Source organism: Salvelinus fontinalis, chromosome 2 (assembly GCF_029448725.1).
Source record: "Salvelinus fontinalis isolate EN_2023a chromosome 2, ASM2944872v1, whole genome shotgun sequence".
Lineage (NCBI taxonomy): Eukaryota > Metazoa > Chordata > Actinopteri > Salmoniformes > Salmonidae > Salvelinus > Salvelinus fontinalis.
In genome coordinates, this window is record NC_074666.1 from 26,849,688 (window position 1) to 26,876,529 (window position 26,842).

A 26,842-nucleotide genomic window follows, 5' to 3' on the forward strand; every position below is an offset into this window, starting at 1 on the left:
AACCAGGCAGTATAACAATTAAGGAAATGGTTGAAAAAGCTCTGTAATCTATCGGATCATCACCGGGGGGAAATAAGTAGCCATTGTAACGCAAGTATCTGAATGAACTGGACTGTAACAGTTGGAGATAGTAGAGACTGACTGGGGAAATGTGAGTCACTGAGATTATGATACTGTGGCACTCTGTGGTGCAGATAGCGTCTCGGCCCACATTTATGGGAAACAGCCACAAGAGCATTACACAGTGAGCCTCAATGATGAGTGACTATCAGCAGGAAGCCTGCATAATGCACACGCCGTCCCTCCTGTCAGGCCTGTCAGCCGCCTGCTCACCACTGCAACTCACTGGGATATGTGAGGGAAGAGGAGGAGGTGGAAGAGGGAGAACATGGGGGGGGGGGGGGGCTTAAAACCACTGCCCATAAAATGATTACCCAAAAGTCCTGTTTCTTAACCCATGTATTTCCTCCTACTTTCCATACTGTATGTCATTCAACATATGACTGTCTGACTGTGACCAGTAACATTGTCAGTCATTGTCTCTTCAAGCTTCATGTAGCTGTGGAACGGGGGGACATGTCCAAGGGCTGAGAGGAGAGTCAAAGAGATTTTAATCACAGTATGAGAGAATAGGATACCCTAAAGAAATCTAATTGGTAAAAGCGTCGCGTCTCGTGCGTCACTAGTTTGTCCTACATAGTCTTGTCAGTGTTTCCCATCCAATCAAGTCTGAGGTTGTTATCAGTGTGAGTAGCGGGTGCCTGGAGACCGGCCGGCTGTCTGACTAGATCATGGCCGCTACTGACTTTCACGCTCCCTCCATCCCGCCGTCTAATATACTCTGATTGCCACTGATAAATGAAATCAGCTCACAGGTCTGGCCCTCAAGTTCACAGTCAGATTATACATTAGCTTTTGGGAACTAAACTAATCAAAGTAAAGTGAATTGAATTGATGACATCACTTCTCACAAACATCTCGCAAACATCTCCAACATCATGAAACATTTAAGAAGCCAGGCCTGGTATTTCTAGCGGATTTTGAAAAGGCCTTTGATAAAGCAAGACTGGATTTGATTTATAAATTCCTGGATTTTTTTCAATTTCGGTGAATCTCTTATAAAATGGGAAAATGTAATGTATAGCAACCCCAGGTGTAAAATAGTAAATAGAGGCTACTTTTCAGATAGTTTAGAATTGTCAAGAGGAGTTAAATAAGGGTGTCCGCTTTCACCATATCTATTTGTTACGGCCATCGAAATGCTAGCTATTAAAATCAGATCAAATAACAACATTAGAGGATTAGAAATCCAAGGGTGTCCATGTATGCAAAGGTGTCCATGTATGCCGATGACTCAAGTTTTATACAAGTCCGCAAGCTAGATCCCTGCAATGTCTCATTGAAGATCTAAATAACTTTTCTGGACTCTCTGGACTAAAATCTAATTATTATCAGTGTACAATATTACGTATTGGATCTTTAAAAAATACAACTTTAACTTTACCCTGCAGTTTACCTATAAAATGGTCTGACAGTGAAGATGACATACTTAGTATTCATATAAATGAGCTTTCCACAATGAATTTCTATAGAAAACTTGTCAAATTAGACAAGATCCTGCAACCATGGCGAGGTAAATTCCTGTCTATTTATGGAAAAATTGCCCTGATTAACTCCTTAGTCATATCTCAGTTTACTCACTTACTTATGGCGCTGCCTACTCCTGATGATTCGTTTTACAAATCACATGAGAAAAAAATATTTAGCTCTATCTGGGACGCTAAACTAAACAAGATAAATCTTGCCTATCTATATAATGAATATGAATTGGGTGGGTAGAGATTATTAAATATAAAAGAACTAAACCTCTCTCTAAAAGATTCACTTATTCAAAAGTTTTACTTGAACCCTAAATGGTTCTCAAGTAGACTACTAAGAAAAGCTCATCCATTGTTTAAAAACGTCCTTTTTGCCTTTGTGCAGATTGCCATGTCTCATTTTCGATTATTTGAAAATTATACGTTTTTCAAAGTATCTCTCTTTTTTAAACAGGCATTGCAGAGCTGCCTACAATTTAAATTTCATCCCCCTGAAAAGATAGAACAAATATTATAACAAATGTTATGGCTGAACCCAAATGTGCCGGTTAATAAAATACCTGTATTTATGGGAAAGATGTTTGAAAAAGTTATTTTGTTTTAAAATTATATTGTAAATTTGAATGGTAGAGTTATGTCTTTCATGGAGTTATCAGAATTTTACGGGAAGGTCTGGTCAATCCAAGATTACAACCAATTGATTACAGCATTACCCCAAAAATGGAGGCAGGTGGCAGCGGGAGGAGGTAGGGAACAGGTCTGTCTGCCTAATATAAATGATCAAAACTGGCAGAGGAATAAAAATAGCATAAATATGAAAGTATACCAGTTTCATTTGAGGACCATGTTGTTGACAGCTGTGCCATACAGATTGCAAAATAGTTGGGAAGAGATTTTTGATGTACCGATTCCGTGCTACAGGGTGTATTAGTTGATACATAAAATGAAGCACGATTCAAGACTTCGTGTTTTTCAGCACAACTTATTATACAGAATTCTTTCCACCAATAAAATGCAGAATATTTGGGAGACATCATACATACAATCATCAAAGCTCTGCAGATTTTTTTGTGAGGATACAGAATCAATAGACCATTTATTTTGGTATTGTCCTCAGGTAGCCTGTTTATGGTCTCAGGTTCAGGAATGCCTGGAAATGTATAACATTTATCCAAAATTTACACTAGAAATAGTACTGTTAGGAGATCTGAAGAGACCGTGTCAGTCAATTGCTAATACTCTTAGTAAAAGTATTTATCTTCAACTCGCAATCTGTGGATTCGATTAGATAGATTGAAATTGTACGTTAAACATCACAGCATAGTTGAAAGATATGTGGTGCGTAGAAATCCGAAGAGGGTGGCCAGCAGAGATAGGTGGGATGGGCTGAGGGAAGCTGAGGGATTGGGATGTGGAATTGGAGACAAGTGAGAGTGGAGTTGTTGGGCGGGGGACAGAATGACGGTCAAAGTTAAAGTTAAAAAAATTAAACATGGCAAAAGTAAGTTTGAATGACACTGAGGGGCAATGTTTTTACAGCTAATGCTGGTTTGCCTGAGGCTGATGCCGTGCAGGTGTTTGTACACAGGCATATACACAAACTTTCATTCAATTGCACACGTGCACATAAACGGACACACACACATGTAAATAGTGCAATACATGCACGCAAACATATTCCATTGGCCTTGCTTTTTCATGTCCTTGATGTAATTCGTTTTTTGCATTTTTGTTTTCTGTTTTCCTTTGTCTTTGTCTTTTGTTCATTTTGTTGGTTGTTGGTGCATTGGGAGGGGGGGGGTCTTGGAGGTGGGGAATGGAATATTTTTTGTATTTTATTTGTAAAAAAATCTGTGGGTGGGGGGGGACTGTAGGGGTGGGTCTTGTATGGTTGAGGGGCAGCTCTTGGGGAACTGTGGGGTGGATCTTGGAGGGCTGGTGGACTGGCGGTTGGGAGCTTGGGCCGGTGGCTGATGGATCGCTGATTCGGGTCCACGTTTTTGACCTTGTGGGAGATCTGTCAACGTGCCCTTGAGCACGCCGTTGACCCTGGTTGCTTCTGTGTGTCGCTCTGGATATGAGTCTGTAGGATGACTAATGTGATGTAGTTGTTGAGCGGCTTCACTGCAAGTATATTGTATGTTTTAAATATTCAATAAAATGAAAAAAGTCGCAACAGCTATTTACTCAAACAGTGGTAGGGTGTCCTAGCCAAGTCTTTCCTGAGCTTGGTGTTGGTTGGATATTAAGCTGAAAGCCATAGATGATGCAAAAATTGTCTTTGTACTGTCTGATTGTTGATGATTGTAAGCAAGGGGAGCTCTGAGTATATAAGGATAACATGCTGAGATCACATAACATTGAAAGATATTAATTATCCTTGGATTTTATAAAAGACAAATAGGGCATGAGACTTATGAGGAAGCTAATGAGGCTCTACTGAACAACATTTCCCATTTGACAAATGGTAGGGTATTATCCTTGAGCTATTCTGTAAAACAATCATCCTATTGGCAGTTCCCGTCCAACTCTAATGATCTAGTGTTAGTGAATGATCTAGTGTTAGTGAATGGTGCGCGCTTTGATTTTCATACAGTACACCATGATAGTGAATGGGTGTGTGTACTGTACATGTGTGTGTTTTACTGATTCATACAACAGTGAGGATAGTAATTACATCCCTCTTTGAGTAGAATCTGCACAGAGTGAGGAAGAAATACGCACATGTGAGGCCCCTCATAACAGAACACTTAATAGAGCAGAGTACTGTGTGAGAGAGAGTGAAAACAAACACATAATATCTGTGATTCTGAAGAAGTGATCCACAAGAGATGCTTCAACCCTGTGTTGCCCCTGGTGGCAGAACCACTATACAATACACATACTGTAGAGAGATACTACTGCATATTTTCTCCTTTTTATACATTTATTCACTGAATAAATAAGTAGTAAGAAGGAATTACAGTGATCTGATCTTGGAGATAAACAGACACTGAATCCTTACATAATTTCACACCTGTTACTGTTCATGCATGTCCTTGTCAACAGAATCCAGGCAAGGCACCTTATCCACTAGAGCTGCCATTAACATTATGGACAACATGTCACTCTGCAGGGCACTCTCAGGTTTACATTTCCATTTCATTACAGCCTGAGAGCCTGTGCATATTGATCCTGTAACATTCTCCAGACAGTACAGCATTCCTTGAGTGGCAGATGATTTGGTGCGGTGACATACAGTGCATTCGGAAAGTATTCAGACCCCTTGACTTTTTCCACATTTTGTTATGCTACAGCTTTATTCTAAAATGTATTAAATGGTTTTCTCCCCCTCTATGTACACACAATACTCCATAATGACAAAGTAATAACAGGTTTTTATAACTGTTTGCACATTTATAAAAAAAAAAAACTGAAATATCATATTTATATAAGTATATAAGAAGTCTATAAGAACCTTTACTCAGTACTTTGTTGAAGCAACTTTGGCAACTATTACAGCCTCAAGTCTTCTTGGGTATGACGCAGTGGTGTGCACTTAAGTAAAAATACTTTAAAGTACTACTTAAGTATTTTTTGGGGTATCTGTATTTTAATTTACTATTTATATTTTTGACGACTTTTACTTTTACTTCACTACATTCCCAAAGAAAATTATGTACTTTTTACTCCATACATTTTCCCTGACACCCAAAAGCACTTGTTTAATTTTGAATGCTTTGCAGGTCGGAAAATTGTCAAATTCGCACACTTATCAAGAGAACATCCCTGGTCATCCCTACTGCCACTGATCTCGCGGACTCACTTAACACAAACGCTTTGTTTGTAAATGATGTCTGAGTGTTGGAGTGGGACACTGGCTATCCGTAAATAAATAATCAAGAACATTTTGCCGTCTGGTTCGCTTAATATAAGGAATTCAATTATTTGTACTTTTACTTTTTTACTTAACCTCTACGGGATCAGTGCCCCCCGTGGAACTGTTGAGCTAACATAGCCTAATGCGATTAGCATGAGGTTGTAAGTAACAAGAACATTTCCCAGGACATATCTGATATCAGCAGAAAGCTTAAATTATTGTTACTCTAACGGCACTGTCCAATTTACAGTAGCTATTACAGTGAAAGAATACCATGCTATTGTTTGAGGAGAGTGCACAATTATGAACTTGAAAATGTATTCATAAACCAAATTAGGCACATTTGGGCAGTCTTGATACAACATTTTGAACAGATATGCAATGGTTCATTGGATCAGTCTTAAACTTTGCACATACACTGCTGCCGTCTAGTGGCCAAAGTCTAAATTGCGCCTAGGCTGGAATAAAACATTACGGCCTTTCTCTTGCATTTCAAAGAAGGTGGTACCCCCCCAAAAATATGAAGGTTTTTTCCTTTGTATTATCTTTTACCAGATCTAATGTGTTAATTTATCCTACATTAATTTCACATTTCCACACACTTCAAAGTGTTTCCTTTCAAATGGTACCATGAATATGCATATCCTTGCTTCAGGTCCTTAGCTACAAGGACTTAGATTTGGGTATGTCATTTTTGGCGAAATTGAAAAAAATGTCAGATCCTCATTAAGTATATTTTAGCAACTACATTTACTTTTGATACTTAATAATATTTAAAACAAAATACTTTTAGAATTTTATTGAAATAGTATTTTACTTGGTGACTTTTACTTGGGTCATTTTCTATTAAGATATATTTACTTTTACTCAAGTATGAGAATTGGGTACTTTTTCCACTACTGGTATGCTGCTACAAGCTTGGCACACCTGTATTTGGGGAGTTTCTCAGATTCTTCTCTGCAGATCCTCTCAAGCTCTGTCAGATTGGATGGGGAGTGTCGCTGCACAGCTATTTTCAGGTCTCTCCAGAGATATTCGATTGGGTTCAAGGCCAGGTTCTGTCTGGGCCACTCAAGGACATTCAGAGACTTGTCCCGAAGTCACTCCTGCTTTGTCTTGGCTGTGTGCTTAGGGTCGTTGTCACCACAGTCTGAGGTCCTGAGCGCTCTGGAGCAGGTTTTCATCAAGGTTCTTTCTGTATTTTGCTCCATTCATCTTTCCCTCAGCCCTGACTAGTCTCTTAGTCTCTGCCACTGAAAAACATCCTCACAGCATGATGCTGCCACCTCCATGCTTCACCGTAGGGATGGTGCCAGGTTTCCTCTAGATGTGACGCTTGGCATTCAGACCAAATAGTTCAATCTTGGTTTCATGAGACCAGAGAATCTTGTTTCTCACGGTCTGAGAGTCCTTTCGGTGCCTTTTGGCAAACTCCAAGCGGGCTGTCATGTGCCTTTTACTGTAGATTGGCTTCTGTCTGGCCACTCTGCCATAAAGGCCAGCTCTAGGAAAAGTCTTAGCGGAGATCTTTGTGGGCTATACTCGGCCTTGTCTCAGGATGGTAAGTTGGTGGTTGAAGATATCCCTCTAGTGGTGTGGGGGCTGTGCTTTGGCAAAGTGGGTGGGGTTATATCCTGCCTGTTTGGCCCTGTCCGGGGGTATCATCGGATGGGGCCACAGTCTCCTGACCCCTCCTGTCTCAGCCTCCAGTATTTATGCTGCAGTAGTTTATGTGTCGGGGGGCTAGGGTCAGTCTGTTATATCTGTAGTACTTCTCCTGTCTTATCCGGTGCACTGTGTGAATTTAAGTATGCTCTCTCTAATTCTCTCTTTCTCTCTCTCTTTCTTTCTTTCTCTCTCTCGGAGGACCTGAGCCCTAGGACCATGCCTCAGGACTACCTGGCATGATGACACCTTGCTGTCCCCAGTCCACCTGGCCGTGCTGCGGCTCCAGTTTCAACTGTTCTGCCTGCGGCTATGGAACCCTGACCTGTTCACTGGACGTGCTACATGTCCCAGACCTGCTGTTTCCAATTCTCTAGAGACAGCAGGAGCGGTAAAGATACTCTTAATGATTGGCTATGAAAGCCAACTGACATTTACTCCGGAGGTGCTGACTTGTTGCACCCTCGACAACTACTGTGATTATTATTATTTGACCATGCTGGTCATTTATGAACATTTGAACATCTTAGCCATGTTCTGTTATAATCTCCACCCGGCACAGCCAGAAGAGGACTGGCCACCCCTCATAGCCTGGTTCCTCTCTAGGTTTCTTCCTAGGTTTTGGCCTTTCTAGGGAGTTTTTCCTAGCCACCGTGCTTCTACACCTGCATTGCTTGCTGTTTGGGGTTTTAGGCTGTGTTTCTGTACAGCACTTTGAGATATCAGCTGATGTAAGAAGGGCTATATAAATACATTTGATTTGATTTGATTTGGTTCCAAACTTCTTCCATTTAAGAACGATGGAGGCCACTGTGTTCTTCAGGACCTTCAACGCTACAAAAATGTTTTGTTACCGTCCACAGATCTGTGCCTCGAAACAATCCTGTCTCGGAGCTCTACGGACATTTCCTTTGACCTAATGGCTTGGTTTTTTCTCTGACATGCACTGACAACTGTAGGACCTAATATAGACAAGTGTGTGCCTTTCCAAATCATGTCCGATCAATTAAATTTACCACAGGTGGACTCCAATCAAGTTGTAGAAGCATCTGAAGGATGATCAATTTCAAGTCTTATAGCAAAGGGCCTGAATACTTATGTAAATAGGGTAATTTCTGTTGTTTATTTTTTATAAATTAGCAACATTTTCTAAACTTTTCGCCTTGTCATTATGGGGTATTAGATAGATAGATAGTAGATTGATGAGGAAAAGTTTTATTTAATCCATTTCAGAATAAGGCTGTAACATAACAAAATGTGGAAAAAGTCAAGGAGTCTGAATACTTTTTGAATGCACTGTATACCCTGGCTTCAATCATTCTCTGCTGTCACCCGAGAGGGAGGTGGGAGACTGTCTTTTAGTGCTGAGCGATTCGTGCTGTTTGAGGTAGGTTCAGTTTCGGTTAGATTATTAAAAATGTAATCACAGTTTTTTTTAGATGTTTTTTTTAAACACTAAATGGATGATGAAATAATGACATTAAAATTAATTTAGAGCTTCCTTCAGCCATCACCTGCCTTTTCCCTGACACTGACAATGGGTTGAATGCTGCATCAATATAAAATAAAACAATTAAAGGTGCAATATGCCGAAATCACTGCATCATTTCCTGGTAGCTAAAATTCTAATAGTTTGCCTAATTTCAGTTTATGTGACAAAAAATGCAAATATAATGTAGAGAATCATTGCAATCTAAACCGCTGTGAAATATATTTTTAAAGACCAAAAAACTATTGTATTTCAAGCTGTTTGAAGCTGGTGTACGAAACAAAAAGTAAAGATGCAAAAACTAAACTTAAGAACAGGAAGCATAGAAATGGCACACATAGAACAGATCTACAGATTCTTAGACTGCTTTCAATGAGAATGAAAGATCTACTGTATAACTCGCAATTCTATGTGAATTTGTTTGGTTCAACTAAAAAGTTAAATTACAGCTTTAATAAGAGCCCCATGATGGTTGTGAATACCCATTACTGCTTTTCACTTATTAACCATAATTCATTCACATGACTTATTTTATTTTAATAAAATAACTTTTATTATGTATATTACTTTGTTTTTATTGACAGCTTTTTTATTTTTTATTCCTTGAAGTCATCTCTGCTCAGGCAGTAGCAGCCAGCCAGCCAGACAACCATCGAACGTTATCTCTGTGCTCCCCATTGAACGAGTCATCCTATTTAGCTTGGCTAGTAGTAGAATTTGTAATAGTTCCTCAAAGTAGATAAGGCATACTTTCAAGACTGTTTATTACCAGCTACTTCAACTATCAATCAGGTAGAGCTACATCACGAACTGTCTCTATCCTTCTCGTCGTTGTGTTGTGTTGTCAATCCTCCCATGTGGTCTCATATGGTCTGTGTGTTTATCCGCCTCTGGTCCATGGCCGGAAAGAACAGGTACAATGGATTATGGTCATTGTTGTTAATTACCATGATTCTGCATTGAATTAGGTTGAATATTTGCCTAATGAAAACTACACCTTCCAATCAGCCCAGTGTCCCACATACCGTAGCTCTTGACTTAATTTCTCTAGTGAATGATTACATTTTTTCTAGTGGCTCCTGAGTGGTGCAGTGGTCAAAGGCACTGCTGTTTCAGTGCAAGAGGTGCAACTGTAATCCATGGTTCAAATCCAGGCTGCATCACATCTGGCTGTGATTGGGAGGGTGGTGCATAATTGACTTGGGTAGGCTGTTGTTGTAAATAAGAATTTGTTCTTAACTGACTTGCCTAGTTTAATACTGTATATAGATTATTTTGTATTAAATACAGAAACGGCTCGTTGAGGGCACAAAAAAATACAAACTAAATGAAATTCAAGTAATTGAACCGAAGTTGTCAATTTCTTGTTTAAAAAACATTATTTTCATTAGTCACTCAGCACTACCGTCAATTGAGTTGTTCTATCTCTCTAACCGAACACTAGGCCTAGTATGTGACAGTACAGCTCTTTATCACATTTGTCCCAGGGCCACCGACCATTCATCCACTGCTCTGAGTCTTTGAGTCCCTGCCCACTGGGAACAAACTGGTTAAGACAACATTGTTTCAATGTAATTTGGCAACATATTGTGATGTTGAATCTACAGCAAAAATACATTGCATTTGAAAAAAGTGATCACTGTTGTTTGAGGGTAAAATTTCAACCACAGGGTTGTTATCATGGTAACCAATCTTCAGCATATCCAAACCTTTAAAAAATATGTTGAATCAGTACCTTTGAAACAACGTGAGATCTTCAAACTAAAAGCCACTATAATAAATAAAAAAACAATAGGCTGGGCAGCACCTCCTACTGGAGAGTTGATCTATCAACAGCTATCCCTTCAGTCTCCCATTCAGGGTTTTAACCAAGCCCTGCTTGGCTCTGATATTTGCCACTGACTATAACCAATGATTGTTGAGAAATCACCACTTAAGAGATTCACTGCTGCTATCAAATTCATTCCAAAGGGTAGGTTCAACAGAGCAAATGAAATGTAACCATGCTTTATCAATCATATATCATCAATGATGCAATTTAATAAATGTTGGATTCACATCTCAATCTCAACCAAACATCTATAGAATAGGATTCAATCAAATCAAACTGTGCTTAAAGTGCATTTAAAGTTTGATCTGATTCCGTCCTATACTTTCATTTCGATTTTTAGTTGAAATGGAAACGTGACTCCAACATATCAATTATTAATTTGTAGACAAACTGGAATTAAAGCCAGACACAGTGGCACAGAGGGAGCTATCCAAGCAGCAAAAAACCCTCTCTTTCAAATGTTGATATTTGGTTGCTTTGACAACCAAACACAATTCAATATCACTTTTGCAATACGGTAAATAGCCTATTAATGTTGTCGACAAGTTGAATTCAGGTCTCCATCTCAACCAAAATAAACAAACGTAGGAAATAAAATAATAAGATTAAACCAGTGGCTCAGATCTAACTATCCAAGCAGTAAATACATATGCTTTAAATGATCATATTTGGTTGTGTTGTCAACCAAACACAATAAAATGTTAAGACCATTTTACAAACTAATGTAACAGTATTTATTGAACCTTAAACTGAGTAACACATCCATGGCCACTTTGAGGTTACTGTAACAATAAATGTCTTCTTATGGAATTGCAGGTCGGTGGAAATCTTCACAATTGTTATAATAATCTGCACATAATCTCAAACGGCATTGATCAACTGCACCATGTACTTTAATGTAATCTCAACTGCAATCCAGATCATTTTGTTGTGCTATTAGACGAAGCACAGCAATAACACATTGTTGGTGTACAAATAAACAAAACATCTGACATTGATTATCCATTGGAATTTGGTTGTGCTTTTAGATGGTTTAAAGCATAGTGATAACACATTGGGAATTTAACAAACTTTTTGAGTGTGTGAAAATAGGTTGGAATCTCATTGATCAACGTATCTACCAAATATTACCCAATTCTCAGTGGGTGATTCAATCGGTGCGTTTGTTCCAGTTGCATCTCACATGGTCATAGTCCGCCCATCGGGCAGTATGCCTCAGTGATCTGTGTTGATAAAGAGCTCTCCAGCATGCTCTCCAGCACTAGCCTTTCATTCTGTATACTCCACTACACACAGTCGCAGACTTACCATTACACAGAAGAGGCAATTGCCTCAGGCCTCACATCATCAAGGGGCCTCGTGAGATGGGCATTAAAAAAATATATAGTACAAGTAATCGAGTTCCAGTGCATTGTTTCACGTGATATGATTGCAAACGTGACTTTAATTGAAATTATGATGCAGCAATTAGGCGTTTTCAGAGTGGGGCAAAGATAAGAAAAAGAAAGAAAGAAGATTTCATTTTAACAGAACAATTACTTAAGTTAAAGCATTTTTTCTGCTGATAATACTGCCATCGCCGTCAAGGCAGAGGACATGTATGTGTAGCCCATGTATCTGATGCTGTCTGGACCAAAAGAGTGCGGCATGTCATACTATTTCTGGCCAGACAACATCAGATACATGGGCTACACATAGCAAGACAGACGGTGCATTCTCAAGTGAGAGAGTTTCAGCTACTTGCGAATTAAAGGAAAGTTGTTGGGTGCAAAGTGCATTGCTCGGGTGCTGGAATTGTTTTGGATGAATGTGCGACGATAACCTACTTTTTGCAGTGATTTGTTTGACTATCAAAGAAAATATCATGACTGGTTGTATTCATGGCACATTAAAAGCTAATCCATTTTTTACAGTTAAATAACACGCCTTTACTTTAACACCCCCCCCCCCCCCCCCGCCCAAATATGAGGGAGGGGGACCTCAGACTGGCCTCTGCTTGGGGCCTTCAAATCACTAAGTCTGCCCCTGACTACACAGAGACAAGAGTGCACTGGAAAGAAGGGGAGCTACTATATCAAAACCCAGAGTGAGGGAGTGGTGGGTGGTGCTTATATTCGTCCTATTTCACACATGTACAAGTGTGTAACAGTACATGTGTGTATTGGAAATGTGTTTTTTTGCATATCCCAATCCTCCCTGAGATACTGTCAGAGAGTGGGGACACAGCCAGAGTCTGACATTATCAACGGCGACCTTGGTCCAATTACGGTTAAGTGCCATGCTCAAGGGCACATCGACTGAAGATAGCAGGAGAAAAACAGACAAACAAACAAACACCCTCCATCTAAACTTATCTTAGCCCTCCAGTGCAGGGCTGACAAAGCTCACACATTTTAAAGTCTGAATATTCTATCCTAATAAATTAGGTGTTGGAGTTTAGTAAATTAGGTGATAGTTTTGAGTATTAGAAATGCCAGGGAAGGGGTAATGTGGGGATATTTTAGCAGGAAGGGCAAAAGAACAAGCAAGTAAAATAATCCATTACCATTTGTGTCTGTGGTAAGCCTAAAACTAATCATGACCCATTTTCTTAGGCTGATGATTTACATAAGCCCAAAAAAGTTGAGTCAGAAAAACAAATAATGGAATAGCTGGTTTACCTAGACGTAAACAGTAGAATGCAACATCAGATATTCTAAATTTCCAACTATACATCCTGGAGCCCATTCTGACTTCCAATTACTTATACAACTGTGAGCAAGTCTTGGTACCGCCCACCTTTGACTATCATTAAAGGTCCAATGCAGCTGTTTTTATCTCAATATAAAATTATTTCTGGGTAACAATTAAATACCTTGCTGTGATTGTTTCAATTAAAATGGTCAAAAAGAAACAAAAGTAGCTTCTTAGCTAACAGCACTTTCTCAAGCAAGAATTTTGCTAGGACTGTCTGGGAGTGGTTTGAGTGAGGAAGGGAAAACAGAAAATTAGCTGTTATTGGCAGAAAGGTTTGGAACTCTTTCTTATTGGTCAATTAACTAATTTACCGCATGATGTCACCATGGAAGCCCAAAACTCCACCCCACCAAAACAGGCTGAAGTTTTTCTTTTCAAACAGCTCTGAGAGGAAAAGGTCCATTATTTTCCACTGTCTCAGCGCCGAGGGGTTGTGCATCTTCCAAACACTCTGGGAAGCGCACACATGATAAAGCTGTTGACATTTCTGATGGACATTTCACTACGAAACAGTGTGCTTCTGAAGAGACTGCGTTTTCAGCAGCAAGCTTGTTAGGTGGGTGAGTCAGTAATTCAGTGCGTCTCTGATCTTAAAGTGCTAGCGCAGTCCAGTCTTTAGTTTGGATATCAAAAGCCTTGTTCACATTGGCAATTTGAAATGACTCGAATTATGTTTTATTTGTTATTAAATATTCAATTAGAATCTGTTCTTTTTTCTGCAGTCTGAACAGCACATTGAATCGGATATTTCAAGTCACATTTCAAACCACATTGGTAGGTGGTTTGAAGTCGGATACAAATCTAATTCCTGGCCATGCAACTTATTTGCTCTCAAGTGGTTTTTAGACTTATTTGGCATATCTTGTTGCTTGCTAGCTACTCTGTTGACAGATTAACAATACCATGTGGTAGTCAGCTACCTTGTTAATTGTTTACAAACAAATTTGTGAATATGCTAGAAAGCTAAACAGCTACCTACTGGAAAACCTTCCTGGAATGCATTGCTGTCACCTTATCTTGCTACATAAGTTCTGCATGTAGGAAGCACGAGCACTACCAGCAATCAGCCTACACCACTGTACACACACCCGCAGTTAGTATGTCAACTAGTGTAGGTATGTCAGCGAATGACTTCTATCTGAACACACACAAATGCAGTTTCGTCACTTGTAACTTGCTGTTTGGACAGTCACTATTCAAAACTGACTTGAAAAACAAAACTGATTTGGTCAGTAAGGCCTGCAGTGTGAACATGACAAGAGATTAAATTATCAGGGCCCAGTTAATTGAAAGAATCGCAAGCTCACTTGTTTGGGAGAGGCTTCTCATTGAAGATGACTTTCTGACTTTAGCAAAACCTGTAGTCAAAGCTTCCCAAGTGAAATCAGCAGCTCACTATGCAACTAAGATCTCTGAGGCACAGACACATGATTTCAGTGCTGTTTAAGCTGTGCAGGAGTCTCAGTTTTCAGACTGTAGCTGTCACTCAGATAGTGACATGAGTGACTCAGTGCAGTTAATGAGACCCTAGACACGACAACGGTGTGCCAACTGTGTTTCCAATAGACACAATGGGCTCTGTAGTGGTGCAGCGGTCTAAGGCACTGCATCTCAGTATAAGAGGCATCACTACAGTCCCTGGTTCAAATCCAGGCTGTATCACATCGGGCTGTGATTGGGAGTCCTATGGGCGGCGCACAATTGGCCCGGGTTTGGCCGGGGTAGGCCGTCATTGTAAATAAGAATTTGTTCTTATCTGACTTGCCTAGTTAAATTTTAAAAAATGTGCGTACCCCTTACTGCCCCACTCATCTGTAGACAATGTCCAGAAACCAAACCATTTTGCAAAGTGGCCTAATTTCTGGGAACGACAGGTTACGACACCCGACTCTGCACATGCTGTACACTCTCTCAAATAACTGCTGATCAACACCATCATGCTGTAAACGCTAGACCCACTCCAACTTGCATACTGCCCCACAGATGACGCAATCTCAATCGCACTCCACACTGATCTTTCTGACCTGTACAAAAGGAACACCTATGTGAGAATGCTGTTCATTGACTACAGCTCAGTGTTCAACACCATAGTGCCCACAAAACCCCTCACTAAGCTAAGGACCCTGGGACTAAACACCTCCCTCTGCAACTGGATCCTGGACTTCTTGATGGGCCGCCCCAGGTGGTAAGGGTAGGCAACAACACATCTGCCACGCTGATCCTCAACGCTGGGGCCCCTCAGGGGTGCGTGCTTAGTCCGCTCCTGTACTCCCTGTTCCCTGTCTAGTGGTTAGGATTCGCCACGCTCATCGCCGCGGCCTGGGTTCGATTCCCAGTCAGGGAACTACTCTTTGGGCTCCCGAGTGGCGCAGCGGTCAAAGGCACTGCATCTAAGTGCAAGAGGCATCACTATAGTCCCTGGTACAGGGATCACATCTGACCATCATTGGGAGTCCCATAGGGCGGTACACAATTGGCCCAGCGTCGTCCGGTAGGGGCGGTACACAATTGGCCCAGCGTCGTCCGGTAGGCCGTCATCGTAAATAATAATAAACTGACTGGCCTAGTTAAATAACTGACTTGCCAAGTACGAATCCAACAGCATCATTAAGTCCTGGTCAGTCCCTGGATGGGAGACCAGATGCTGCTGGAAGTGGTGTTGGAGCGCCAGTAGGAGGCACTCTTTCCTCTGGTCTAAAAAATATCCCAATGCACCAGGGCAGTGATTGGGGACACTGCCATGTGTAGGGTGCCGTCTTTCGGGTGGGACGTTAAACGGGTGTCCTGACTCTCGGAGGTCATTAAAGATCCCATGGCACTTATCGTAAGAGTAGGGGTGTTAACCCCGGTGTCCTGGCTAAATTCCCAAGCTGTCCCTCATACAATCATGGTCACCTAATCATCCCCAGCTTACAATTGGCTCATTCATCCCCCTCCTCTCCCCTGTAACTATTCCCCAGGTTGTTGCTGTAAATGAGAATGTGTTCTCAGTCAATTTACCTGGTAAAATAAATAAAAATGTTTGCAACGAGTGGTAGGCCTGATTAACAACAACGATGAGACAGCCTATAGAGAGGAGGTCAGAGATCTGGCAGTGTGGTGTCAGGACAACAACCTCTCCCTCAATGTGAGCAAGACAAAGGAGCTGATCGTGGACTACGGGAAAAGGAGGGCCAAACAGGCCTCCATTAACATTGAGCTGAAGTGGAGCGGGTTGAGAGTTTCAAGTTCCTTGGTGTCCACATCACCAACAAACTATCATGATCCAAACACACCAAGACAGTTGTGAAGAGGGCACGACAACACCTTTTCCCCCTCAGTACACTGAAAAGATTTGGCATGGGTCCCCAGATCCTCAAAAAGTTCTACAGCTGCACCATCAAGCGCATCCTGACCGGTTGCATCACCGCCTGGTATGGCAATTGCTCGGGCATCTGACCATAAGGCGCTACAGAGGGTAGTGCATACAACCCAGTACATCCCTGGGGCCAAGCTTCCTGACATCCAGGACCTATATACTAGGCGGTGCCAGTGGAAGGCCCCAAAAATGGTTAAAGACTCCAGCAACCCAAGTCATAGACTGTTCTCTCTGCTATCGCACGGCAAGTGGTACAGGAGCGCTAAGTCGAGAGGGAGGTGGGAAACGAAGGCTCCCAAAAGGCTTTTTTTTTACAATGCTGCTCCTTGCTGTTTATTATCTATGCACAGTCACTTTACACATTACCTTGACTTACCTGTACCCCCACACATTGACTGTACCAGTACCCCCTGTATATAGCCTCGCTATTGTTATGTCATTTTCTTGTTACTTTTTATTAAATGTTTTATTTATTAAATATTTTCTTAACACTATTTCTTGAGCTCAGATATTTATTTATTTGATTATTTATTTATGTAGTAAACATTTGTTGCCATTTCATTGGTTATTGCTATCTTTTGAGTAATTCCATGAACTGTCATTGTGTCCTTATCATCCATTGTGCTCTGTGCACATACTTAGATAGCATTGCAGTGTTACTGTAATTTTCAAAAGTGTACATTCAGATTGTAAGTAAGCATTTCACAGTAAGGTCTACACCTGTTGAGAGCTCACTTAGTTCAGGTTTTCTCCTTCACCGAATCCTTGTCGCAAACTCTGCTGCACTACAGAGCTGCTCACCACTCCCCCAACGGAGTCTCTCCTGCCAAGCTGAGGCTAGGACGTGAACGTAAGCTGTCCTTACACAGGCTTCATCCCTCTGTTGGCAACCCGATAGCCTCAAGTCAGCACTGATTGTTTCGTGTAGTTATCTGAAGTCATAGTTGATTTGGTTGATCTATTTCCATTGTATGTGAGATGCTAACACTTAGCTCTAAGCAGGGCTCACTTCCTGAATCCTAGCTCGTGTTTGGGCATACACAGGCTAATTGGTTTCCCGCACACTAAGTATACGTTACACAGAAGTTTAGATCCCTAAGGCACTGATCAGATATGATGTCCCAATCCCTTTCCTCAAGATGGAGGAGGATGTCCAATGCACTTAATTCCCGGCAACTAGCTGGAGACTCTCTAATAATAGCTTGCATTTACAAGGCACTGTGAAATCATTTTGTAAGAAGATAAAAGTCAAAGAGATGTCATCTGTGTGATTGTGAGCATGACACTGGGCCTGGTGAGAGGAGGAGACCTCCTGGGCTCCACATGATAGATCCTTTCTGATCTCTTTCACAAGGAACACTGCTGATGAAAAGAGCTGTAGAGGCTGGATTGGTGACTCAATTTTCCAAATGTACATAATTGAATGAGAAACCTTTTCAAGTGGAGATGAGGGGTGTTTCTGAGGGAGAGGACACCCACTCCAGTCTGTGTACCTTTGCAAAATAAAATAAAAAGGTGTGTGTGTATATATATATATATATATATATATATACATATATATATATATATATATATATATATATATATATATATATATATATATATATATATATATATATATATATATATATATATATATATATATATATATATATATATATATACACACACACACATTTGAAGTCGGAAGTTTACATACACTTAGGTTGGAGTCATTAACTAGTTTTTCAACCACTCCACAAATATCTTGTTAACAAACTATAGTTTTGGCAAGTCGGTTAAGACATCTCCTTTGTGCATGACAAGTAATTTTTCCAACAATTGTTTACAGACAGATATTTCACTATCACAATTCCAGTGGGTCAGAAGTTTACACACACTAAGTTGACTGTGCCTTTAAACAGCTTGGAAAATTCCAGAATATGATGTCATGGCTTTAGAAGCTTCTGATAGGCTAATTAACATAATTTCAGTCAATTGGAGGTGTACTTGTGGATGTATTTCAAGGCCTACCTTCAAACTCAGTGGCTCATTGCTTGACATCATGTCAAAATAAATCAGCCAAGACCTCAGGAAAATAATTGTAGACCTCCACAAGTCTGGTTCATCCTTGGGAGCAATTTCCAAATGCCTGAAGGTACCACGTTCATCTGTACAAACAATAGTATGCAAGTATAAACACCATGGGACCACGCAGCCGCCATACCGCTCAGGAAGGAGATGCGTTCTGTCTCCTAGAAATGAATGTACTTTGATGCGAAAAGTGCAAATCAATCTCAGAACAACAGCAAAAGACCTTGTGAAGATGCTGGAGGAAACAGGTACAAAAGTATCCATATCCACAGTAAAACGAGTCCTATATCAACAACCTGAAAGGCCGCTCAGCAAGGAGGAAGCCACTGCTCCAAAACCGCCATAAAAAAGCCAGACTATGGTTTGCAACTGCACATGGGGACAAAGATCATACTTTTTGGAAATGTCCTCTGGTCTGATGAAACAAAAATAGAACTGTTTGGCCATAATGACCATCGTTATATTTGGAGGAAAAGGGGGGAGGCTTGCAAGCCGAAAAACACCATCCCAACCGTGAAGCACAGGGGTGGCAGTATCATGTTGTGGGGGTGCTTTGCTGCAGGAGGGACTGGTGCACTTCACAAAGTGTATGTAAACCTCCGACTTCAACTGTGTGTATGAGCTGTGAAGAGGAGATTGTCGACTTCTCGTTTCATCTTCACTCTCCATTTAATACTAAGCACATGCATGTAAGTGGTTTAGAATAAACGCAAGACTGACAGTAGGAGAGTTGTGATAAAGGATCTCCAGAATAAAGATGGAGGTACAGAGGCAGCACGTGGTGTACAAGGAAAGGACTGCATTTCCCTTTTATGATTGGTGAGCCATAAGGGCTGTTGTCCCTGAAAGGAAAGAGCCTGCAACCCATCACAATGCATCTGACCATTGTATAAAGGCATATACATAGATGCAATGTAGTGAAATTGGATTTACTCACCAGATCATCTCACCGTGTTCAGGCAACATGCCATGAGCCTTTAACAGTGACCTTTCTAAACGTGGCTGGATTTAATGTGGCTGGATTTAATGTAGGTTATCACTTCATCTCGGAGTCTGCATAGCTGATAGGGTATTGTGACATGACTGAATTGTGCATAAACTGTAGACATTGAGTGAAAAATGGACCTATCAGTCCTGGTATTCAAAGGGCTCTGAAGGTTAAAAAAAGTTACTTTTCAATTAGTTTTCACCAAGAGAAACAAGCAGGGTGACTTTCAATCCACATAATTCAAAGGTAGACAAAGACCAACAGCATGTGGCCCTGGAGACAAGTAGTGGTTAAGCCGTGATCTGAAGGACAAAAATCTAACGTACAGTAGCAATTTTAAGACCTAATGGACAGCATACTTCTAGCTAAGTAATTGGTGGTTTGTGACGGGCAATTTTCAGCTGAAGGGGAAAAACATCATTACTCTGTCCATTGCAGGAGACCATTTATTAGGAATGCCACAGACTTTCATTCACCTACAGGGGCAGTGCCACTTTCTCTTTAGAAAAAGCATGTTCTGAAATATTTTGCTAATTGAAAGATTGTTTTTATTGTGTGTGTAATCAAGAGGGGATGATTGCTTTGTGAACAATTTAGACTAAATGTATTTAATGTCAACTCTTTTTTTCTGATTTAGGACTGGATTCAATCCGTATCGTGGAAATATCAGGAATATCTACATTAAAATGCAAAGGAAATTCAGCCTACACATGCAGAGTTTACCATGACTGCAGTCTCCGTGAACGCCGGAACATTGACTTTTAAATGTCAATCTACCTACAGTGGTGGAAAAAGTACCCAATTGTCATACTTGAGTAAAAGTAAAGATACCTTAATAGAAAATGAATCAAGTAAATCACCCAGCAAAATCCTACTTTAGTAAAAGTCTAAAAGAATTTGGTTTTAAATATACTTGAGCATCAAAAGTAAGAGTAGAAATAATTTCACATTCTTTATATTAAACAAACCAGACTGCACAATTTTCTTGTTTTTTAAAATTTACGGATAGCCAGGGGCAAACTCCAACACTCAGGTTTCATTTACAAATGAAGCATTTTGTGATTAGTGAGTCCGCCAGACCAGAGGCAGTAGGGATGACCAGGGATGTTCTCGTGAGAAGTGCTTTAATTGGACTGTTTTCCTGTCATGCTAAGCATTTGAAATGTAACAAGTACTTTTGGATGTCAGGGAGTAAAAATTACATTATTTTCCTTAGGAATGTAGTTACGTAAAAGTTGTCAAATATAAATAGTAAAGTACATATACCCCAAAAAAGTACTTACTTTAAGAAAAAATACTTTAAAGTACTTTACACCACTAGGTATAACATGAATATTCCGCGATACATCTGCGATATGAATTGAATCGAGCCTGAAATCATAGAAAATACACTACTACAGTCATGGCTACTGAACCAGGTACAAGGAACACCACCAGAGACTAAACAATTACTGGAAACTGCAACAGTATGCAACTATAGCTAAAGCAGTTTACTATGAATTAAAATTGGTCCATTTCCATGAGACAAAATGATATGAATGATATAAAATGCACAGTTTATATTGCATCATGCAATGTATGATGAATATATTGTGAAATACATGTAACTGCCAAAATAAAGGAAACACCAACATAACACCGCCAGAACAGCTTCAATGCATCTTGGCATAGATTCTACAAGTGTCTGGAACTCTATTGAAGTGATGCGACATCCTTCTTCAAAAATAAATTCCATAATTTGGTGTTTTGTTGATGGTGATGGAAAACACTCTCAGGCACCGCTCCAGAATCTCCCAGAAGTGTTTAAACTGCTAAAATGGGACAAGGACTGTCCATGGTAAGGCGTTGCTATGCTTTCTTGACATCTGCCAACCAGACAGGTCCTACAGGCCTAGGTTTGTCGCACTTGGACTTCTGTCCAGTTGGTGGTCATGTGCGGCAAAGAGGGACATACTGTAGGTCAATTGTAGTTGTTCCAGAACAGAGTAGCACGTATTGCACTTAGATGTACGTCAGTAACATGCATGTCAATCTCTCCTGGCTCAAAGTTGAGGAGAGATTGACTGCATCATTATTGGTCTTTGTGCGAGGTGTTGATGTGTTGAAGGTACTGAACTGTCTGTTCAAGCAGTTGACACACAAGACATGTAATCAGAGGTCTCTTCACAGTCCCCAGGTCCAGAACAGAAGTTGGGAAACGCACAGTATTAAATAGAGACATGGCTGCAAGGAACTCTCTGCCACCCCAGGTATCTCATGCTTGCAATAAAACCAGATTCTAAAATCCAGATAAAAGAACACCTTATGGCACAATGGGGACTGTGAAGAGAAACAGCCATTATATTTTACAATCAATCAATGAAGCTATTTCAATACAGAAATGACCATATGGATATTACAGTGGATGCAATACAGTAGAAGTATGTATTTGTTTCTTAAATAATGTCCGTCAAAATAAATGAATATAAATGCATTTCGACCCATTCTAATGTAGGCTCCACATACTTATATTTATGTAACTTGTGATTATTTTTGGTGGGGGAAATAGATGCACCACCCCTTCCCTGGAGAAGGTAATGAATGATGCCTGCTTCCATAGATAAACACTGATTGGATGCAGACAAAGACCAGTGAAAGAGATGCATACAAAGTAAGGGCCCTCTGAATGCCTGCTAGCAAATGGAACTCTGGGTTTATCTTTTAACTATGCTTTCGTTAAAAAAAAGGCCATTGTGTCTAAATAGATGAATTATGAAATGACATCTGACTAAACATTTCGCTATGCAGTGGTGTCCCTGGTTCCGTCTCTGTATTGATTGTGGTGGGACTGTTGATGTGACAGCACAGGGATGACAAGTTCCACATGAATGGATAGAACGACAACAAGCAAACAAGAGCCCTGCTGAATTTTTTTGTTCCCTTACCATTCCAAGAGAACATTTTCAGGATCGACTATGATTGTTTTATTTTGAAGCTGCTCGGTCACAAGAAAAACACTTACTAAACATGAAGCGCAGTTTATTTTTTTTATTCTATTTTCCTTTGAAGTCATCTGAAGCTCCAGGCTTTGTAATGGCAGAAATTCATAAATGTTGGTATTTGCTTCATGAGCAAGCTGATGTGTTCTGTTAGTTTGAGATTCCAACAGATACATTTGGGCATCTGAAAATAGCATAAAGGTGCAACGCACTTCATCAGAGCCGCTGGTTCTAGCGACAGCCATGATTACTCCGTAGATAATTAGGTTAAATTTAAGGTAGGGAAGAAAGAGTGAGAGAGAGGACTGTGGGGCTGAAACAATGTGTCCAGCAACACTAACTCAAGGCCTGCTGGCAAACCAGCACATAACAGCCCTCCTATCATTGCTATTAACATTTACACTGAGCAAGCTTTCATTAAAACCTTGAAGTGTGAACCCCATAAAAGGGACAACATAGACAGTATCCTGTCTTCACTGACCTGTACTTCAATCCCGTATCCCAGGTAGACGGTCAGCACGTAGGTGCAGTCCGCTCCAGGGTCAGGCGACGAAGCTGAGGAATGCAGCTGTGGAATCTCAATGTGACCCTCTGGGTCAGTGAAATTCACAGTGCAGGGACCTGGCACAGAAGAGAGAGAAATACAAGTGATCCCTCTTCCCAGACGACTGATCCCTTTCTGACAGCCCATCTGTGTTTCAGTGGCCCTCTAACCCCCTCATTAACTCCCCAGGTTTTCTGCCTCACAGCCAGGGCCCGGCTATCACATGGCCCCTCAGCCATCTAGACCCACTGGACAGGACAGCCAGGCAGCACAGATCAGGTGGAGCCAGCCTTGGCATATTGGTTTGATGCATGATCAGCTTTGTGATCCTGGGTGCCGGATGAATGGGAGAAGTCACCATGGAAGGATGAGCAACACTGACTAGCCCTCTCTGATGCTGTTCCTGCCTCGCTGTACAAAACTCTGACTAAAGTCTGAGTAAACGCTGTTAGTGAGAGGCAGTTAGGTTGATAGGTTCAGTGATTTGATGATTCCGGTATCAATGCTGCTTCTCCTAAGCCATCGTCATTACAGAAAAGCTGCATTTGCCAATTAGATGTAACTGGATTTACATACTTCTAGTTTCACTCTATATTCGTATGAGACCAATAGAAATAGAAGGTACCTGGTGTCTGCATGGTGGTAATGGTGGTGGTTGTGATGATGGTTGTGGTGGTGGTTCCCTCATCCACCTCTCCTGTGGATGCTGCGGTCAGTTTGGTGAGCTGGATGCCAGGGCCTGTCCTGTTCTTTACCCCTGGTTCCTCTGACTCCCCTTTCTCCACCCTCACTGAGGTGGTCAGCACAGGGGGTGCCACAGGGGTCTCCATGACAACTGCCCTCTGACTATGGAGGCTTCCATTCGGGGAGGGGGGGACATTGGGTCTGCGGCCACTGACTGTATGGGCAGTGTTTGCCACTACAGGGGTGGTCAGGGAGTCTGTGGTCACTGTCACCTTCTCTGCCTCCCTGGCCTTGTCCTCGGCTGGCTTGTCCTTCTGAGCCATGCTCCCCAGTAGCCCCGGAGTTGTAGGAGCAGAGCTGGTGAGGGGGGCTGTAGCAGCCACCGTGGCAGTAGTGGCTATGTCAGAGAAGGCAGGGGTGTCCTCATGTTGCACGAGGCGAGTCGAAGCATCTCCTGCCTCAAGAGTGGAAACAGAGCCAGGCATTGTAGGATGTCCTGCCACATCTCCATGGTCTGTGAAGAACTGCTGGTCCCCCTGGAAGTTTTTAGTGAGCAGCTGTTCATGGAGGGCGAATCCTCTGAAGACGGGCCGGTGGTTGGGGACGTTCATGGTGGATGCTGTGGTGAAATGGTTGATCTCACTTGCTGTGTCCTGTGTAGGGGAGTGTGTGTAGGCTCCGCTGTCTGACTCCACTCTCCTCCGGACCACAGCATTGACATTTTCTAGAGAAGACAATGGACAGAAACACACAGACAACGTAGAGATATTAGAGCATACCAGAAGACAACAAATACCAGAGAACATGATTCCTAAATACAACATTGCATAGAAAATAGTAGAAAATTACTGCAAAAATCTAAATTGGATACATGATATATGGCTCTGCTGTAATTGCAAAATCTGTTCTTTAGTCTAGGGCTAGGGACTATCACTTACCAGGATCTAAGGAGCATTATGAATGGATAGGTTAAGTGCTGTGGCTAGTGAGCAAAGTGGAACAATAAAAACCCAGAATAATTAACTACCACTGTAGACATATTGTCATGAGGCCCTTTAGGAAAAACCCCTCATGATAACCCTTTGATGATTCATTTGAATACCTTTATTCCTCCTTCCCCCAATTATCCAAAGTAAAGATTTTGCTCTGAATTTCTCGTGATGATTACCAAATATAATAATGGCTGAGCCGTAGAGAGTAATTATTCCCACCTGCAGCAGTTGAAATGTAATCAGGAAGCCCCGGGGTATGGGTGCTAAATTCAAGAAGGTTGAGGGCTGATGATGAAAGCTCCAAATTGCTCTCATACAGTATTTCTATAAGAAGCCAAAGCCAGTGTTCAGTGTACTTGCTCTCAAGAATTATAGAGGAAAATTATCGGTGCTTTTGAAAGTGGCTTTATTTTGCCAGAATGACAACTTTCGTGTCAAAAGACACCAGAGGATGTCTCTCAGGGTGAATTATGAGCAACAACATGATTGTCTTTCATCTCTTCTACATTTATCTCCATTAGTATATGGGATGCCTTTAAATAGTTATGTGACAGATTAATAATGACAGTCCTCACTGTGAAGCCTGCAGCATGTCAGCATGAGTGTTCATTATCGAAGACAAGCGCTGCAATCACAGCCTAAAAGAGTCAAGAAAATTGAAATATTCATCTGACTTCTGGGATAAAATATTAAAAGACACAAGTTTTCTAAATGACAGACTCCAGCTGAAGGATAGGATGACTTTCAGGATGTAGATTACCCCTAGTGTGCACACACACACAGACACACTGCTTGATCCACACTCCTTAAAGTGATGCTCCAGTAGTTTTAAAGTAGTATTATTTCAGACAGTAGTTTTGAAACTAGTGATCATGAGCCAAAACGGGCCACCAAATTCTTTTTTTTTTTGTGCAATTTGTATGATATGTTACAAATTCCAATTCATACAATACATTAGGAATTTGCAAGTTCTTAAAAAAAATATATTTTTACCTTTATTTAACTAGGCAAGTCAGTTAAGAACAAATTCTTATTTACAATGACGGCCTAGGAACAGAGGGTTAACTGCCTTGTTCAGGGGCAGAACAGATGTTTACCTTGTCAGCTCAGGGATTAGATCCAGAAATCGTTTGGTTACTGGCCCAACACTTTAACCACTAGGCTACCTGCAGCCCGTTTTAAAATCCCGGACTGCATATTTAACCACATGACAGAAAAATAAGTAAAACATGAAAACATACAAGCCTTGTAGTGGTAAACCACGTTGGATATTTATAAATTTGTGTTATATAGGTACTGTTATTTTCTACAAAAACAGACACAGCTGCCAAAACAACAGGTAGTATACAGGGATTGCTATGGTACAGCAGTGATAATGATGGGTTCTCTTGTTCTTTATCAGAGTAGGACCTCTGTGAATTGAACATTTAAGGACTTCCTAAAGGTCTCTGATGTTAAACTGCATTATTTGTCCTGGGATTTATTTACAATAATTGTCCTTGACAGTTTCATCACTTATGGTCGTGTCGTGCTGTGGGACAAATAGAGATGCAACTATTCAGTAGACTGAATGTAGGCTACAGTTTAAGTGAGTAAGGTTGTTATTATGAAAAAATTGCTAATTACACTCTGTCTAAATGTATCACAACATGAATGGTGGTTCACCGTTTATAAATAGTAGACTACTAGGCTACATATGTAAGTCTGACATTTATGTCAAACCTCTCAATAAGCATGGTTATAGGCACACAATAAAGCAATTATTGTGGATAGTCAGATTAATATAATAGTTTGTTTAAAATGTTTACATGCTTTGCAAGACGATCGATTTCCCTAATAATCCTGTTTACATGGTCACATCAGAAATCAGGCTACTGATGGTGACTTGATAAAAGCAGAAAATCGCCAATCCAAATAGGCATTCTACCACAGTGACCATGCTATTTTTGCGAAGACTATTTGATTCGGAGTTCGGACATAAAAAGTTTGCATGTGAAAACTATTTATAAGATGCATACTTTCAGTGTTTCCAAACTCACTTCACTCG

General features: G+C 40.8%; 1 protein-coding gene across 1 annotated transcript in view; it reads right to left on the reverse strand.

Annotated features, from left to right (window-relative positions):
- The window catches only part of LOC129815392 (seizure protein 6 homolog), a gene marked incomplete in the record, with an annotated part of 245,557 nt that overhangs the window by 91,107 nt on the left and 127,608 nt on the right, over positions 1-26,842 (reverse strand). Inside the window, 2 exon segments of the mRNA XM_055869177.1 lie at positions 23,057-23,196; positions 23,745-24,527. Coding sequence (XP_055725152.1) covers positions 23,057-23,196; positions 23,745-24,527 — 923 coding nt within the window.